The 18988-nt window shown below is 44.0% G+C and overlaps 1 protein-coding gene across 1 annotated transcript in view; it reads left to right on the forward strand.

Moving 5' to 3' along the window:
• FSTL1 (follistatin like 1) overlaps window positions 1-18988 on the forward strand; it is a 59116-nt gene that overhangs the window by 21853 nt on the left and 18275 nt on the right. Inside the window, exon 3 of the mRNA XM_054575254.1 lies at window positions 17136-17240. Within this exon, the coding sequence (XP_054431229.1) occupies window positions 17136-17240 (105 nt within the window). The remainder of the gene's footprint in view (window positions 1-17135; window positions 17241-18988) is intronic.

An 18988-nucleotide genomic window follows, 5' to 3' on the forward strand; every position in this document is an offset into this window, starting at 1 on the left:
CGCTCCCCCTACTGGGGACCTCGCCCTTAACCAAGGCAAGTGTCCCAATTGGGAATCAAACCAGCGACCCTTTGCTTTGCAGGCTGGCGCTCAATCCACTGAGCCACACCAGCCAGGGTCTTTGGAAGACTATCCCTCGGACTCCTGGTTTCCCCCACTTTTCTCCTGGCCAGCAGTTGCCATGGCAACACAGTGTCTGAGAACTTCTAATTGCATCTGTCTGCTTCTCCTAGAAGCATACCACCGAGACACACATATGGAGACTTCATTTAGCCTGGAGTTTCTTGCTGGGTTTTCACTCCTTCTGCATTCCTCAAGCTGGAGAATAATTGCCAAGATACTAGAAACTTGACAGCTGCTTTGCAGCCACAGTGCCCCCAAAGATTCCCAGGCCTTTGTCTGTGTTTTTGAAGGTGGAGGCTCATGCTGCTGTTCTGTGCCCGGTCTCTGGATCTCTGTGCTCCATTTTGTCCAGTCATCCCTGACCTCCCTGCTATCTCCACCCACCACCCTGGTCCCCTTCATAGGCCAAGTTGTCTTAGCTCTTGGTAGGATGTCACAGTTCCTTTTAAGATGCTCGGTCCCAGGGGAAATAAATCACTTGGTTACCGCTAAAGCCTCATCCTTCCTTGGCAGCCCACTGCAAGGATGAGCCAGAGGGGAGAGGTTGAAGACCCTGGGACATCCTGGGGGCGGAGAGGGGTAGAACAAGGCAAGGAGCTTGTTTTTCTGGTCTAGGGAGACAGACCAACTGGCCTCCCTTACACCTCTTAGGACAGTGTAAGGGTGGGGTTCCTGAGACGAGATAACACAAAACAGCTGCCTTGGATAATAAGTCCATTTTCTCTTGGTCTTTTCTCACTTCTCTTCATTTCCACTTCTCCCCGTTTAGGCCACCAACCTACACTCTGAAGTCTCACCCACTTTTGCCTTCCTCCAAGGCACCTCACGTTCCCACATGACCACATCTATCCTGTTTCCCTCCACAAAATTCGCATTCCCTCAGCATGTCAGCTAGGCTCTACATTGCTAGTGGACAAAAGAAATGACTGGAAGCCATTTCAGTCCTCCATTGCTCTCCTGTCCACTTCACCAGCATATGCGCATACACACACACTCTCCCCACCAGTGTCTTCCCGTGGGTCTCAAACAATCCCTAATTGGTGAATTTTCAGACTAACGTTTATGGTCTGGTGGAGAAGGGTGGGGTCTTTAAGCTAGTTCCCCGAGAAGACTAGTCTTGGAAGGGGGCAGCCCGGGAGAGGAGTTGGCGCAGGGTCTATGTTTTTGCCCCTACAAGTCCTCAGGGCAGTGTGACTCAGTAGCCCTTTCATGCTTTCAGCAAAGGTTGATTAATAGCACAGGGTACTATGCTGGGACCCACAGAAGAACTCTTAAACATAATCCTTGTCCTCTAGAAATGTATAGTTCAGCTGGGAAGATGGTATATGTACAATCAAATAAAAGTTTTTAAAAAGTGATCAAAATGAGTTTAGATGGAGTGGAATGAAAGTTCAGAGAAGGAAGAAGGAATTCATATCAACCCAAAGGAGCAGGTCACCAAGGATGTAGAGGTGTAACTTGAGCTAAGCCTGAAAGGACAGAAGAATTCGTGCAATCCAGACAAGAAATCAGACTTTCCAGATCTTGACGTCTTTTTAGCTGGTCTTGTAGAACAATCTCTGCTCATCTGAAGGCTAAAGAAGCATCTAACAATACCTAATGGTGCTGACATTTTCAAAGGGTAGAGTTCTCCTTTCAAAATGTAGAACCTCAGGAGTCCTGCGCCTTTCATTTTAGTCTCCTTGGGACTTAAATACGCTGTGGCCACCTGCTCTAGCAATAGGCGCAGCTGAAGCCCCTTGTAGCCAGAGAGTTACTGGGCATCAGGAGGCCAAGGACCTTGAAGCCACATTAACAATGAAGTTACTCAGCAGAGAGGAAGAAGATTCTGAACAGCAGTGCCAAAGACCTGTTAAATGTGGCCAAGTAGATGCCAGTAGGCGACAGTGTCAGGCATTTGAATCAGTGCTAGGTCATGTGAATCCCCTTGGAGAACGGTGGCTTAGCCTTCAGTTTTAGGGGGAGCCATGTGCAACCTGGGATAATAAAAAGGAGATACAGATGTGGGGGTACTATTCCCCAGTTCAGGGAAAGTACCCAAGTTCTCTGCCGCAGTGGGTTTTTTCCCTGGTAGATATGTACATCAGGAACTACCCAAGGGCTACCTAAATTCAGTAGACCCCAGGGCAAAAAGGTGGAGAGAACTCATAGCTTTTAGGCTGTATCCAGGTATATCTCACCTGCCTCCCACCAAAGCAGGGAAGTAAATCTTTCATTCCACTCAGAAGCCTATGAACGTGAATCCTATCTGGTTCCGGGCTTGGGAAGCTTGGGGAGATGGAAGGTTGGCTTGCTCGGGTGCTGAGCACGTGCAGGAATGTTGGTCCAGATGTAGCAGACATTGCTGGGGACACTCTCTCACAGCTGTCCTAGAGCTGTCTCCCTTCTTTAGTTGAGGGTATTGGGATTTAGGTGTGTGGGTTTCTTTCCTTTTTTTAACTTTTAATCAACCATTCTCCTTGAACTACATGTGGAAATAATTAGACCATGAATGCTGAGTAAATGTGAGTCCTGGCAGTCCCAGGCATACTTCAGTGACAGGTTCTTGGCAGGAATGAAGAATTGTGAATCTCATGTGAATTTCCTTTAACCATTCTCTCCCTTCTTTTCTTTCCTTTTTTTTTCCTTGCAAGGCAAACACAAATAGAATAAAAATGTTATTAATGTAATTCTAAGGGAATAGAGGATTCCTGCCAGTTAACTGGTGAGTGAAATAAGGCCACTCGTTTGGGGCCCCATTACTGCTCACCTGATTTCCTGTGCTCTGATCCAAGAAGGAATGAAAAGGCATTGGTTAGGAAAATTCTTTGACTATGAAAGCCAATTCTAATTCCCCAACCAAACCTAGCAAAAAACCTGAAATACTCTCAGGAGGTTCTACATGTGAACATTCTCTTTCGATTGGACATTGGGGTTCACTTCCCTGAGAGAATAAAGTTTGATATTCAGAAACTTCTGAATGGTAAATTCTTGTGCTTTCTAGTTAAGAAAATCCTAACAGTTTAAGAGATTTTGGCATCACCTACAACCCCCACTTTTACAGATGGGGAAACTGAGGACCAGGGAGGTCAAGCACCTTGCCCTAAGTCATGCTGTGTTAGAGGCAGCCATATATCAGAGCTCCTGCACCAGTTCTCCCTACACAGACCCTCACTGCCTCTAAGTCTGGTCTGCCCTCTGGGTTACTAGTTCAGGTTTTGGCAGAGGTTTAAAGGCTTTGTGTGTGTGGGGGGGGGGGGCGGGGAATGGGAAATCTCATCCCAGTGTTTGCCAAATAATGTCTCATACAGTGGCTTTCATCATCCTTTTCTTGGAGCTCACTAGACTTCCTGGTTTTGCTCCCAGTTTTCTGAATGCACCTACTCTGCTTTCTCGGCTACTTTGGCACCAGAGCCCTCACACGGTTGTTCGCTGCATGAGAAGGGGAAGGGGCCTGAATTCCAACCTGCACCATGCTTGCCAAGCCCTGTAACCTGGCCAGGTGTTGCATCTGCCTAGAGGGGAAGGCACCTTTTCTGATTTGCACAAAGAACCCGTGTGGGCTGGTGGCAGCCTGTTCTCACCCTGCTCTTTTCTGTACACATCCAGTCCCTTCCTCTCCTCAGCTGCCCTCAGCCCTCTATTCCCACCCTTTCCTCCTGAGCTCATTTGTTCTCTTGGCCACATTTCCCACTCCTACACGGATGATGGCCAGATGTGCATCCTCTTGTGTCTTATTTTCATCTGTCAGTGGGATGTTTTACATCCCCTTAGACTTACACCCATAACTGACCCATCATCGCTGCCCCTCCTCCCCAGTCCTTCCCAGGGCTCCATCTCTGACAGACACGCCAGCAACCTTCCAGGCCCTCAAAGCCAAAGATCTTGGCAGACCTCCAGATTCTCTCCTTCCTTACCTCTGTCTGGTATGTTGCCAGATTTCTTTGTTCTTTAGAAATTTCTCTTGGATTCCTTCCTTTCTCTGTATCCCAACCACCACCTTACATGAGACTCTTCACCCCAGGCTCTTTCTAGCTGATTTCCTTGCGCCTTCAATTAATTCGTCCTCACCCATGTCTTCCCATGTACCACTGCCAAACTGCTCTTATAACCCTCCTGTTCAAAATCTACAGGGTTTCCATCCAGATCCTACCATTCTTCAGGGCTCAGCTCAAGTCCCATTTCGGCCACTAAACCCCACCTCCTGGAGTCAGCCCCATTTCCTTCAGGAAGCTTTGGTTTGTGTGTGTTAGGTTCCATCTGCTGGACCACATTAGAAACTTCTTCGAAGGCAGAGGCCACTCCTTCCAAGTTTATGCCGTAGACTTTACACCATGCTGGTCACTAGACTTTTATTGTTATAGGTACTTGGCAAATATGCTTTCTGATGAGTTCAAATTACTTGTCCCGTCCTTTACTGGAGACTGGAGGACTATTTATATCCCTACTTTGTCCTTCAAAGTGGGCAGGTCTTAGCTCAACAGTTGGAGAATGGAAAAAGAATACTGTACCCAAACCTAACAGGCTAATTCAGGGCAGAAAGGGGTCTGGCTAAAAAGGTTCCACCCAGGTATTCGGAGAAAACTAACAGAGGAAACTGTGAAACTAGGGAACTTGCCCAAAGCACCCTTTTGGAAGACTCATAAGAGGGCTTGGGCACTTGCAGGAGTAACTCTGAGGACTGTAGACAGACACTGGGGAGTGTTTCAGTCAGAGTGGAGTCACTGGTTGAGCCTGAGTTGAGGAGACAGCCTGGTGCTCCCTGGGAAGACACCCCAGCTCATCACCTTGGACCAGGACCTGATAGCATGAGAGCAGAAACATCCTACTCCAGTACTGGTGACAATTCGGGGTCACAGCCTTCTCACTGTCAGTAGGGGCGAATCCTCCACCCTCACAGACCCTTGTGAGATTATTTTCAGTCCTGCGTGAAAGTGCCCAGCATATTTCTAACTCTGTAGGTGCCTACTAAATGCTGCTGTGTACTTCTGCTAGGACTGGACAGGACCGTTACAGAAAACTGAACTTAGCATTATAGAGAAACCAAGCATCCCGTTTGCTGTGCTGGACCTGGGCCATTTCGACAAAGACCCGAATATATGGAGCGGGAGGCATTACAGAGAAAGGGCTTCCCTGTGAAGATGGCAGCTTAGGTCCTTCAGTCTGGCAGGACAGACACTTAGAGAATGTGACAATCTCAAAAATAATAATGACAATGGTTAAGATAAACAGCCTTGTCCCACCTGAAATTTGAAAGTAGTAATTTTTAGGCACAAAATATATTATCACACAAGTGAAAAGTGTCAGGAGCATGTTATCCCACAAGCTGAGGTAGAGGCTGAGCATAGACATTAATACAAAGGAGAATTGGATAATTCTTGAACAACAGGTTCATAATAGATTTTTTTTAACCTTAAAGCTGATTCTCTTGGGTGATGCATCCCTTACATTGATGTCATAAAGCCCAGCTAATCCTTTCCCCAAACATCCTGTATGCCATTGTCACTTGCTACTGCTACTGACACTAATCTGAATGGATCCCAAATGATAGTTATTGTAAAAAAATGTTCATTCCGCATTTTCTCAGGCAGGACAATGTGGTGATTCTGTGGGAAGCCAAAATGTGCAAGCACTTAGTCTATTTGAGATAAACTATATGTGCATAAAATATTAAATAAGGCTCTGACTAATAGACTAGAGGTGAAAAGCCTTGTTTAGGGAGAAAATATAGGATAGATGGTCAGGTTTACTGTGAGGCTAATTAAGCTTCAGTCTCAGACCTCTACTTACAAGGCCCTGGGCCCAATTTTGCAGTCATCATTGCATATTCTTTTTCTGAAGAAGGGCCCTTCACATTTTTTCAGCTTCAGGCCCCACAAAACCAGGATCTGGCTCTGATGCAAAACTCAAGATGAGGGATTGGTTGTGAGCACATAGGGGACACTGTCCCTGCAAATGCAGCACCTACCGCCAAACGCATCAGGACATCTGCTAGAAATCACCACTCCCTCTTTCCCTGGAATATGTAGGAGGCACCCACATGTTCCTTTCAGAGAAAGGAATCAGAGAATTTGAGCAAAGTCACATGGTGCTCCAGCTAGATTGTAAGGTCCTGAAGTGGTTCTCAGGCCAGGGCTACTTAGGTTCCATTCTAGAATGGCTGCCCGGGAGTAGCCAGCATCCCACCTGCCCCCATTGGGGTCTCCTGTTCTCCCCAGTTCTGTGAGTTCCTTTGTCCCCAGCTCCACGGTTCTGTGCAAATCTGAGGGGCGTTGGTGTTTCTGTGAAGTTTCCATGACTAATTCTGGCAAAGCAAGGAGAGACTTTTTTCACATCAACAGAGGCGCTCTGTCACAGAATAGTGGCAATTGGAGCCAAAATTCCACCTTGGCATATGTAAGGGCTCTTTTTATTTTTTTCAGAAAGAAAGCTGGGAAGGAGGAAAAGGATGGAGGGCACAGAGCCGACCCAGTTCATGTTAGTGATTGATGGTATATTAAGGTGCAGTTTTATGCCTTTGCTTATATGCTTCCTCCCCTCCCAAAGCACTTTGTTCTTCCACAAATTGTTTTACTTCAGAAGACTTTTTTTAAACATTCAAAGCATATTTTTTGTTCAGACTTAACGCAGGTCGGCCCAGAGACTCAGACACACCATCACCTCTAGTGGTGGTTTTGCAAATCACTTGCTTTTTCAGTTGCAAAAATAATTCCCATTTCTTTAGACCTTGGATCCAAGACAACACTTTACTATCTTTGATTTGTTAAAGAGGCAAAGTGGTTTAGTGGAGAGGGCTGGATTAAAGTCCAGAGACCTCAGGCCAGGCCCCAAGCGATCTTGGATCAGTCAGCGGTAGCCAGCTGTCTGTGAGTCTCGGTTTCTTCTTCTTCGTAGGGTGTTACATCTGTAAGGGCCTGATAGGTGATCCCTGCCTGCCTATTCTAAAAGGTTCTGAGAATCGAAAATGCGAGTAGAAACTCTAAACTAATCAAAATTGTTGGTACAAATGTAAAGTATCACTTATTACCATGCAGCGCCTGTTGCTCAGAGAAGTTTTTTCCTGGTAAAAGTCAGCAATGTTCCTGTCAGTCTTTACCAAGAGGAGTTTGCATTGTGAAAATTAGCCATGACACCAAGTCCCCAGGGTATGGTTTACAGCACATAGTGAAAATAACGTAGAAGGAAATCGGGGAGATGATGTAGATGGGTCATGCTATAAACCTGATGTTTCTCCTTGGAAGCAAGTATTTTGTTGATTTTTTTCAATGTATCAGGGTGCCTGCACTTCCAGAACACACTCCCTTTCCCCAACCAATCACAGTCTCACAGGAACATTCAAACTGATGTGTTTGTATACCTGTGAGCTCACCCTCCTAGGGAACATTCATATGCCAATGTGGTTATCTCTATGTAGATGAAATTCTCCTTCAGCCTTGGGACCTAATTCCTAAAATCGTTATGGTAGTAAAGCAAATAATTCTGTTTCATTTGTGAGAACTGCACTGTGCCCAGTGACCTCTCCCTGTGCTGTCCCTTACAGCTGTATCCTCTCTCAAGCTCCCTCCCTTGACTGTCCTTGGTAAAACAGTACCATGGCTCTGGAGCCAGGCTGACCGGTGTTACAATCCTGACTCAGCTCCCACTAGTTATATGGCCTCTGTACATCACAGAGGTCTTCGGAATCTTAAATTCCTCCCCATCTGTTATATGGGACTAAAAATATGGAAACCTGCACAAATGTTCTGAAGACAGAGATATCTGTGAAGAGCCCCATTCAGCTGTAGAGCCCTAATTAATATTAGCATCTGGCTCTTGGCCATTGTCACCCCCTCCGCCCCCCACCCCACAAGATCTCTGGCCTACATCTGGCAGGTTTCCCTGCCTCCAGCATCCCTCCCTGAGCGTATTCTCCCGGAGTCAGAATATTCAAGTAGGAAGGGACTAGACACAGTGTCCCAAGTCACCACATTCATCATGTCTCCAGCACCATTCCAAACTTCCCAAGGTCCTCACTGCCCACCAGATCCACAGAAAATCCTTCGGATCAGCTGGCAAGACCTGCTTCCCAGCATCTGCTGTCCCACCCCATCTCTCTGTTCCCACCATGCCCCCCTCCCTACCCGTGAGTGTGATCCTGCCTCAAACATCTCAAGATGTTCTCCCCCATTCAAAATCAGTCACTTAACGGATGGGCAGAACCACCTACCACACTAAGGAACGTCCCAGGAGCTTCGGGAATGCTCCTGGCACTCCTGCTGCCAGAGGAGATACGGCTTGGGGAAGGGCTTTCCATGACACAAAAAAGCCATGTCTTGGGAGAAATTTTAATTCATCATTGATTTCTACATTAAACCATGTCCATGAATGGGAAGAACTGGGGAGGATCATGAGGGCTTCAGGTTAGACATTCTTTCCCAAGTTGGCAAATCCCCAGTTCTTGGGTCCTGCTGCCTGTGTCTGTGTGGGACACTTGCCCCAATCTTCCACCTTCCCACCGCACCTTGCAAGGAGGCAGAGCTGGGAGGAGTGGCAGGAGCCGGGGCTGTACTCTGCATTGCGGCTCCCGGCTTGTGAGACAAAGAGAGAGATTGCCACCTATTGACAGATATGCCACCTGCAAAGAGGAATCGTTGTGTAACCAGCATTTCTCTGTGGCCTTCAAACAGAATGAACGGGTTGGTAGGCCCTTTATTTTTCCCGTTCAGTTTGTTCTGCTCTCAGTATTGTCATTCCAGTGTAAGGGAGGATGGGTGGGGACGTCGCAGCCCAAAGTGGTAACAGCATCTCAGTGGGAAAACTGTCTGAAACTCAATTTTGCACTGTAATCATGGCCACTTTCAGTTGTGTGGCAGGCAGTCTGCTACACGTGGTACATCTCATTTAATCCTCACACGGCCCTTGCAGGGATTGGTGTTCTCATTGTACACATGAGGAAACAGGTTTAAAGATAGTGCCTTGCCCACTACCAGGGCAACTAAGGAACAGAGGTGAGATGTGGGAATTGAAATCTAACTCTTTGACACAGTGTTAAGCACTTTCTCCTGACATTTACTAATTATGCAAATCACATCCTCATTATAATTTCCTTAACCTTAAACCTTCTGAGTATGAAAATAAATATAAAAGAACTTTTCCTTTAGGTTGGGTAGAATCGTATCTCTGCCACTTTCTAGCTAGTTATTAAACCTGTAAGGCTTGCTTCCCTCATCTGTAAAATGGGGATAATTATGATGTCAAACTTATGGCATTGTAGAGCCTAAATAAGCTAATGTATAGGACCTGGCCAGGTATCTCGGTTGGTTAGAGCATCATCCCAACATGGCCTAGGTTGCAGTTTCAATCCCCAATCAGGGCACACACAATAATCAACCAATGAATGCGTAAATAATTAAAACAACAAACCTCTCTCTCTCTCAAATCAATAAGTAAAAAAAAAATTAAAGAATAATGTATAATAAAAGTCTCTTAGCAGGGTGCCAGATATTTATAAGTGGGAGCTTAATCATTTGTTATCTGAGGATCTCAGTTGAAATATACCTCCCCCTATTTTTAGCTTTGAGGCCTTGGGGAGGTTACTTGACCTTTATGATCTTTAATTTTCTTGTCTATAAAATAGGGTTATTAACACACATGGTCTTTCAGGGCAGTCCATACAGTAAGATGAGATCATATATATGAAAACACTTAGAAATTCTCTATTTTCATTGTACTATTCAAGTATTAGTCTTTATATATTTTTTAATTAACATTTAGATTTATTTTTTATATTTTAGCCTTATCATTTTTTTATTTATAAATCATGTTTATTCTATTACAGTTGCCTCAATTTTCCCCCTGTAGCCCCCTCCACCCATCCCACCCCCACCCCCCACTCCCACAGTCAGTTCCCACTCTGTTGTCCATGTCCATGGGTCATTCATACATGTTCTTTGTCTAGTCCCTTCCCCTTCTTTCCACCATTCTCCTCTTTCCCCCTCCCCTCTGGTCCCTTTCAGTCTGCTCCATGTTTCCGTGCCTGTAGTTTATTTTGTTCATTAGTTTATTTTGTTGAAAAGAGTCCAATTATAGGTGAGATCATATGGTAATTGTCTTTCATCAACTGGCTCATTTCACTTAGCTTAATATTCTCCACTTCCATCCATGTTGTTGCAAAAGGTTGGAGTTCCATCTCTCTTTCTTTCTTAAATGTAGATTGATTTTATTTTTTTTAAATGTCAAAGTTAATTATAAAATATTAAAAAAATGTAAAACCGTTCTAAAGTCTCAGCAATTAAACCAACATGACACCAGCACAGAAATAATCAAGTAGATCAATGAAATATAATGAACATTCTAGAGACAGACATATATATCTGAATAATATATGTATGATTCAGTTGATACTTCAAATCAATTGGGAAAATAAGGCTTATTCAACAAATAAGGTGCATGGACCACTGTTATTTGAAATAAAACAAATATAGAGCCCTATTTCACACATTATACAAGAAATATTCAGGTGTTAAAAATCAATATGTAGACTCTAAGGAGTTTTAGGAGAAAATACAAAATAATGTTTTTCTTACTCTGAAGTAAAATATTCAAATCCAGAAGCTATAAAGTAAATATTGACAATATGACTATATTAAACATTTAACTATATAGTAATATACATATAAAAAAGTTAAAGAACAATGAATAGAATAGAAAAGTATTTGCAACACATCTTAATAGGTTAATCGGTTTTTTGCTTCTTGTTTTGTTTTTTTTGTTTGTTTTTTTAGGGAGAGAAGTTCTACAAACATTTAATCAATAAATGGGTAAAGAATACCAAAAAGTCATTTAAAGCTTTTTTTAAAAACATAGAAATACACAAGAAATATACTAAAACAGGTTTAGTTTCAACAAATAGTCAAAGAACAATTAAAATAACATCATTGTCACAATCAGATTAATGAGTATTAAAAATATTGGTATTATCAAGTATTAGCAACTCTGATAGGAACTGGGTATTCATAGAAACTTTTTCTTCATCTTAAAGCAGTCCCTTTAGCATATTTTGCAGTGCTGGGTTGGTGGAGGTGTATTCTTTTAGCCTTCTATTGTCTGGGAAACTCCTTATTTTGCCTTCCATTTTAATTGAGAGTCCTACTGGGTAGGGCAGTCTTGGTTTCAGGCCTTTGCTTTTCATGACTTGGAATATTTCTTGCCATTTCCTTCTGGCTTCCAGTGTTTCTGTTGAGAAGTCAGATACTAGCTGTACCGGGGCTCCCTTCTATGTTACTACCTCTTTCTCTCTTGCTTGCTTTAACATTCTCTGTTTGTCTTTGCTATTCGCCATTTTAATGATGATGTGTCTTGGAGTGGGCCTCATTGGGTTCCTCTTGAATGGGACCCTCTCTGCTTCCTGGACTTGGGTGACCTTTTCTCCCCTCCAATTAGGGAAGTTTTCCATCATGACTTTTTCAAACAGGTTCTCTGTCCCTTCCTCATCCTCTTCTCCTTCTGGTATCCCTATTATACGGATATTATTACATTTCAGGTTGTCCTGCATTTCCCTAAATGCCTCTTTATTCTTTTTGAATCTTTTTTCACTATCTTGCTCTTTCTGGGAGCTTTTATCTACCTTGTCCTCCAGCTTGCCAACTCGGTCCTCAGCTTCATCTAGCCTGCTTTGGATTCCTTCTACTGTGTTATTGAATTCAGAAATTGTATCTTTCATTTCCTCTTGTCTCTTATTGATAGTTTCAGTGTCCTTTTTCATGCTAATATAGTTTGCAGTAAGTTCCTCATAGTTTCCCAATAGTTTTTGGTAATTCTCTCTGAGCTCACTAAGCTCATTGAGCTTCCTTAGAACTGTTCTTTTGAACTCAATATCTGATAGTTTACTTGCCTCTATTTCATTTAGTTCTCTTTCAGGGGATTCCTCCTTTCCCTTGAATGGGACGTATTTCTTTGTCTTCTCATTATTTGTGAGACTCTTCTCTTTTGCTTCTGCTTCTTAAGTTGATCTGTCTTGATTTCCTGACTTTATGGTGTGAACTTCAATGGTATGAGACCACTGTTTTTATTTTCTGGATCTGCCTCCGATGATATCAAATGTTGACCCTGTCTGACCTTAGGCAGTCTGTTCAAGACTTCCAGTAACTTACTGTTTGTGGCTGTCCCCTTCAGCTGTTAATCCAAACACTCTGCACTAAGCAGGCTGCCTTAGACAGCTCAGGGGGAGGCGGAGTCCCTCCTGGGGGCGGGGTTATTGAGTCCTTTCACGCTGTTGCAGTATGGGGGAGCAGTCCACACTGGTATCCCACCAGTTCCTCTCTCTGTTCTCTCCCCAAAGCCTCCATCCCCAGTCTCTCCTCAAGTGTCACCAGACGTCTCTGCGCCCTCTTTAGCCAGGGATCTACTGTCTGTGGCTGCCACTCTGCACTCAGCAGGCAGCTTAGACAGCACAGGGCAGGGTGGAATCCCACCTGGGGGTGGGGCTATTGGGTCCTTTGACGCTGGTGCCGCTCAGGGGGAGTGATCTCTTTCTGAGCAAAATGGCTGCTGCCACATGGGGAATGAGTCAGCACCAAGATCCCACCAGCTACTCTCTCAGTTCTCTCCCCAAAGCTTCCTTCCCCCATCTCTCCTCAGGCGTCTCTAGCCAACTCTGCCCCCGCCTTTGCCAGGGACCAGGGTAAGTGGCTGCAAATAAAAATTTTGTGTTGACTCTGTAGGAGGCTCTTTGCATCTCCAGCCGCCTGTCTCTGGCAGAGAGCAACCCTTCTGCTTTTCGCAGCTGACTGTTTTCTGTGTACTTTTTGGGCTCTGGTGCTGTGGCCTAGAGATCCCCACTTTTGGTTTAGACCCCACTCTTCTCATGGGGATCCCACTGGCCGTTTCAATATCCTCCTGGTGCTGCTGCCTGTGGGCCCCCCACCCGCCTTCTCAGGTCTTTCCCACACTCCTTACCAGTTAGATTGCGCTAAAGCTGATTCTTCTGTCTCCGAGGTTACAAGGCTCCTCTCTCGCTATTGTTCAGTTTGTTCCAGGTGATTTCTCCACAATTTAGTTGTAATTCCAGGTTGGTCCTAGGAGGAGGTCAGTATGACTTTCATTCACTCCTCTGCCATCTTGATTCTCCCCTAGTTTTTATATTTTAAGTAAAGAGTACCTGTTTCCTTACATGGATTTTTGAGAACTATTTCTGAAAAATGGCTTGGGTTGAATTCAACCTATAATTACTAGCTTTTATTTTTAAATACTCACTAAGATCAACAATATAAGATAAAAAAAGAGGCAAGAGACTTCTGGCCAAGATGGAGGCGTAGGTAGATACGCTTTGCCTCCTTGCACAACCAAAAAGACAACAAATTTAAAAGCAAAAAACAACCAGAACTGTCAGAAAATTGAACTGTATAGAAGTCTAACAACCAAGGAGTTAAGGAAGAAACATTCATCCGGACTGGTGGGAGGGGTGGAGATGGGTAGCCGAGGCAGAGAGGATGCACAGCAAGGCAGCAGCTGGAAGACTGGGCAGAATGGTGGCTGGCTGACCAGGCAGTCCCACATCTGTGTGCAAATAAACTGGGAGGAACAACTGGGGACCAAGACAGACCACACAACCCAGGGTTCCATCTCAGGAAAAGAAAGCCTCAAAACCTCTGGCTATAAAAATCTGTGGGGTTTACAGTGGCAGGGGAAACTCCCAGCCTCACAGGAGAGTCTGTTGGAGCGACCCATGGGGTCCTAGAACATATACAAACCCACGCACCTGAGACTCAGCATCAGAAGGGCCCAATTTGCTTCTGGGTAGCAGTGGAAGTGACTGCAAGCTGGGCAAGAGCCAAGCAAGCAAAATTGTTCCCTCTCGGACCCCTCCCCCACGGACAGCATCACAACTCAGCAGGTTGCCTCAACCTGGTGAATACCTAAGGCTCCCCCCTTAGAATGTAACAGGAGTGCCAAAACAAAGAAATAATGGTCCAAATGAAAGAACAGATCAAAACTCCAGAAATAATAAAACTAAGCAATGAAGAGATAGCCAACCTATCAGATGCAGGTTTCAAAACACTAGTAATCAGGATGCTCACAGAAATGGTTGAGTATAGTCACAAAATGGAGGAAAAGGTGAAGGCTATGCAAAGTGAAATAAAGGAAAATACATGGAAACCAACAGTGAAGGGAAGGAAACCAGGACTTAAATCAATAAACTGGAGCAAAAAGAAGAAACAAACATTCAACCAGAACAGAATGGAGAAACAAGACTTCAAAAAAATGAGAGGCTTAGGAATGTCCAGGACAACTTTAAACGTTCCAACATCCAAATCATACAGGTGCAAGAAGGAGAAGAGAAAGAGCAAGAAATTGAAAATTTAATTTAAAAATAGTGAAAGAAAACTACCCAAATTTGGTGAAGGAAATAGACTTTCAGGAAGTCCAGGAAGCTCAGAGTCCCAAACAAGTAGGACCCAAGGAAGCACACACCAAGGCACATCATAATAACATTACTCAAGATTAAAGATAAGGAGAGAATCTTAAAAGCAGCAAGAGAAAAGGAAACAGTTCCCCACAAAGGAGTTCCCATAAGACTTTCAGCTGATTTTTCAAAAGAAAGCTTACGAGCAAAAAGGGGCTGGAAAGAAGTATTCAAAGTCATGAAAGGCAAGGACCTACATCCAAGATTACTCTATCCAGCAAAGCTCTCATTTAGAATGGAAGGGCAGATAAAGTGCTTCCCAGACAAGGTCAAGTTAAAGGAGTTCATTATCATCCAGCCCTTATTATATGAAATGTTAAAGGGACTTATCTAAGAAAAAGAAGAAGGTCAAAACTATGAACAGTAAAATAACAACAAACAACTATCAACAACTGAACGTAAAAAACAAAAACAAACTAAGCAAACAACTGGAACAGGAACAGAATCACAGAAATAGAGATAAGAGGGGAGGGGTGGGAGGAGATTGGGGGGAAAGGTACAGGGAATAAGAAGCATAAATGGTAGGTACAGAATAAACAGGGGGAGGTTAAGAGGAGTATAGGAAATGGAGAAGCCAATGAACTTACATGTATGACCCATGGACATGAACTAACGGGGGGAGTGCTGGAGTGTAGGTGGGGGCATGCAGGGTGGAGGGGAATAAAGGGGAGAAAAAAAGGGGCAACTGTAATAGCATAATCAATAAAATATACTTTAAAATAAATTTTTTTTTAAAAAAAGAGGCAAGAGGCTCCAAAATTCCACAGGCTCTCCTGCAGGAAACTCTGTGAGCATTAACATTAATAACACTTTTCATAGGCACTTTGTTTTACAGTTTATGAGGCACTTCCAAATATATCATTTCATCTTCACAAGGCAGCGTTGGCATTATCCCTATTTTGTAGAGGAGGAAACCGAGGCTCAAAGAATTAAAGTGACTAGTTACAACACACAGCTAGTAAGTGCTAAAGGTTATGGAACCATGTGTGGTGTGTCTCTCAGTGTAGGCTTATGTCCGATCATGTGTTTTATGCATCTGTGTGTGTGTCTGGAATTCTTGTGACACACCCACAGAGGGTCATGTATTTGTCTGTATCCCTCTCTTAGCGGGTTGTTTCCTGAAAGGGAAAGGAGACAGTCTTATCTGAGATTTTTTTCTATTAATCAGCCTTTTCTGCTTCCTTTTTAGATCTGCTTTCTATTCCCCGGCACAGTTTCCAAGAGGGCTGTTCTGCATGGAGAATCTGCTCGCTTTTTATCTCCATTCCTGGTTTAGGAAACAACAGCTCTCTAGTCCTCCCTGCCTTCTGGGAATTACTTCCTCTTTTCTTCCCTGCCTGCCAGCTTTGTTGAATTCGCCTTAGCAACATCCAAAAAGGAATGAGTGTAGCAACAGCATGTGAACCAATGAAATGTGAGCATAGCAAGAGTTTCTAGACCAATGGGGGCCTTGTGTGACATGCTGGCCAGCTCAGGAGAGAAAATAATAATCTGGAAGTTTGCGAAGCAGCCTCCGGGTGGCAGCAGACCAGCTATATTGGACAAAGCCCCTCAGCTCTCAATAGCTACTTTGCTTTTTGCTTTGACCTATTATTGGATACAAAACCTTTACCAGCTGTAAGAATTTACTGTTAGAAGTGACTCTGTGAATGTGAGTTCCCCACATGGCATAGCAGATGTGACCTGAGGGCAGAATCTTTGGTTCCATCTCCACCTTTCCTATGGCCAATCCTATGACCCCTTCACAACTACCATCTTTGTTGGTTTTGTCACAGCCAATGCCACCCCAGTGGGCAGAGGTCCAGAAGCATAGATTAAAGCCCTTCCCTGCCTTTTCAGTTCCAGTGCATTGTCTGAACAGGATGCCTGGCCATCAGTGGTTTGAGGATAGGCTTGTGAGATTGTTTGGCCCTCTTAGTCTTGAAGCCAGAGGCAGGTGTGGACAGGGGCTAAATAAGACCATGCTTCCATGGCTTAGACATCTTTCTTTTGCCGTTTGAGATGATGTGTCCTTGAACACTACTCTGAGATTTTTGGTCCTCCAGATATCCATACTTCTCTCTAACGTTTCCTTTTCTGCCTGATCTATTGTTCTCATCCTTTGGGAATCAGTTAAAGCTTCCTATGTCAGAGAGTCTCATTTGATTCTCACCCTCTTCCCCCCGCGCTCTCTGGCACTTCCATATTGCTTTCTAAAGAACTCTTTATTTGTGTTTCCTCAGAGTGTCATGGAGCTTCTTGAGAACAGGGACTGTGCTTTTGTATCTCCATTCCTTAGCAGAATGTTGGCATGTAATGAATAATATTATACCCCATAAATATTCTTAGAAGAAAGGGAGCATGCAAGAAACGAGCTCTTGCTCTTTAAGAAACAGTCTTTGGGACTCAGAGGTGGTCTGGGTTGGAGCAGTGCTGCGAGGCTGGTGCTGGCTGCTGGCGAAGCTCCTGGCAGTTCAGCACCCTTCACCACCATAAGCCCTGACACCAGACCAAGCCCTGGGCCTGAAAGATAATCGCCACCATTGGCCCATCCCAAGATGAGCTTGTTTCAGTGACATGGTTTTCTTTTCTTTATGATTTTGTGTTTTAGGAAGAACTAAGGAGCAAATCCAAGATCTGTGCCAATGTGTTTTGTGGAGCCGGCCGGGAATGTGCAGTCACAGAGAAGGGAGAGCCCACCTGCCTCTGCATCGAGGTAAGTCCTGAAGTCAGAAGCTGGGGGAGAGTGGCCACAGCCAGTGTGGCCGCCTTGCTGGAGCTGCCAGCTGGCTCAGCAGTGCCGACAATTTCATCATCTCTATAGAAGCCCACCCTATCTATCTGAAAAGAGTAGCATTTTCATTCCAGGAGTTAAAAATCAGATGTGAATGCAGGGATATGTTTTCTTTTTTTTAAAAAACATTTCACTTTATGAGATTTTTAAATTACAAAATAAGTCAAATAAGCACAGATATTTGTACAAACAATATCAGTAATCTTCCACATAACCTTCAAATCCTGTTAGTCTGCGTTAACCAGTGTTAACAGTGTGCAGTGTATTTGTTCCACATTTTTTTCCTTTGCTACTATAAATATATGGGGTTTCCATCTATTTTATACAAAAATGGGATCATAATATATATACAGATATGTATATATGCAACTTGCATTTTGTGCTCATTCATATATCATGGAAAGCCCTGCAGGTCAGAGTGTATAAGTTCTAGCTCATTTTTTAACAGCTCCATAATCTTTAGTCGTGTAAAAGAACCAGATTTATGTAATCACTTTCCTATAGGTGGACACTTAGTTTGTTTCCCACTAAAAAATAACACCCTTGTTGCTGTCTTTATTTCTGTAGGATTGATTCCCACTAGGGCTTGCTCAGTCAAAGGATATGCACATTTTTTTTAAGTAGACAGAATGCAGGTTTTTCAGGTTTGCTTTGGTTTGAAATGAACTATAAAAAGCAAAAAGTGATCTTTCGAGAAATATTTCTTTCATAAGCAGGATTCTGATAAGTTCTCACTCTTCAGGCAAACAAAAATACCCTAGATGTGTGCCCTTTCCCCCCTTTCTTTAAAACAATCCATGCCTGGAAATATATCTGTCTTTCTGCAAATAAATACACCCAGCTTAGTCCCCAGGTGAAGGGTCCTGATCCATTGCCCCAGAAGGAAGTCCCCCAGTGTAGAAATCTGAGAAACAGATAGTCTGGGGACACTGGCAGGGCCTCACTAGAGGTGTGCTGGCCACTGTGTGGCGGCTTAAGCCCAGACTTGAGGTTCAGAAACCTGGCGCCTGGTCTCACCTCAGCCACATACAGTCGTATCATTTCGAGCAAGCTTGTTGCCACTGAATGCTGTGAAGACAGAGGCCATATTTGGCTTTGCCCAGTGCCCAGCACATAGTAGAACTCAGTAAGAAGTATTGGTTAAGTGCCGTTCATCTTTCTGGCTCTGGTCTTCTTGTATATAAATTGGAAAGGCTGGGCTACCTCCCCGCTCCGGGGTTCTGGGTTTCTTTTCACTGCATCTGCTCTTGCTTGCTTTAGTGCCTTTATTAAGTCAGAGCTGAACTTGTTTCCCTCTCCCTCCTTTCAAAAACCACAAAAGTCTTAAGCAACTAAGCTTGTCTGTGACCGTAGCACTTTAAATAGCCAAAGCAGAACTGCATTGCCAAGTGAACTTTAGTCCATTTCCCTGTTCATAATGATCCTCTGCAGTCCTTCACAAAGACTCGGGCACCCCCGCCCCCAGCTTCACAACAGGCGTTGTAAGATTTGGAGGAAAAGAAACGGCCCCAAAATACTAACCAAACCAAGAGAGCAAAGATTCTTATGGTTCAGCCCCAGAAAAGTTTAAGAACTGGGGCATTTACCTGCTTTTCAGTCTCCACATTTCCAGCTCCCAGCTCAGACTGTTTTGTGTCATAGAATGTGGAATTTTTAAGGGATCTTAAATC

The sequence above is a fragment of the Pteronotus mesoamericanus genome, unplaced genomic scaffold (genome assembly GCF_021234165.1).
Source record: "Pteronotus mesoamericanus isolate MK-2021 breed Mesoamerican mustached bat unplaced genomic scaffold, CSHL_Meso_final contig_27, whole genome shotgun sequence".
In the NCBI taxonomy this organism is placed as follows: domain Eukaryota; kingdom Metazoa; phylum Chordata; class Mammalia; order Chiroptera; family Mormoopidae; genus Pteronotus; species Pteronotus mesoamericanus.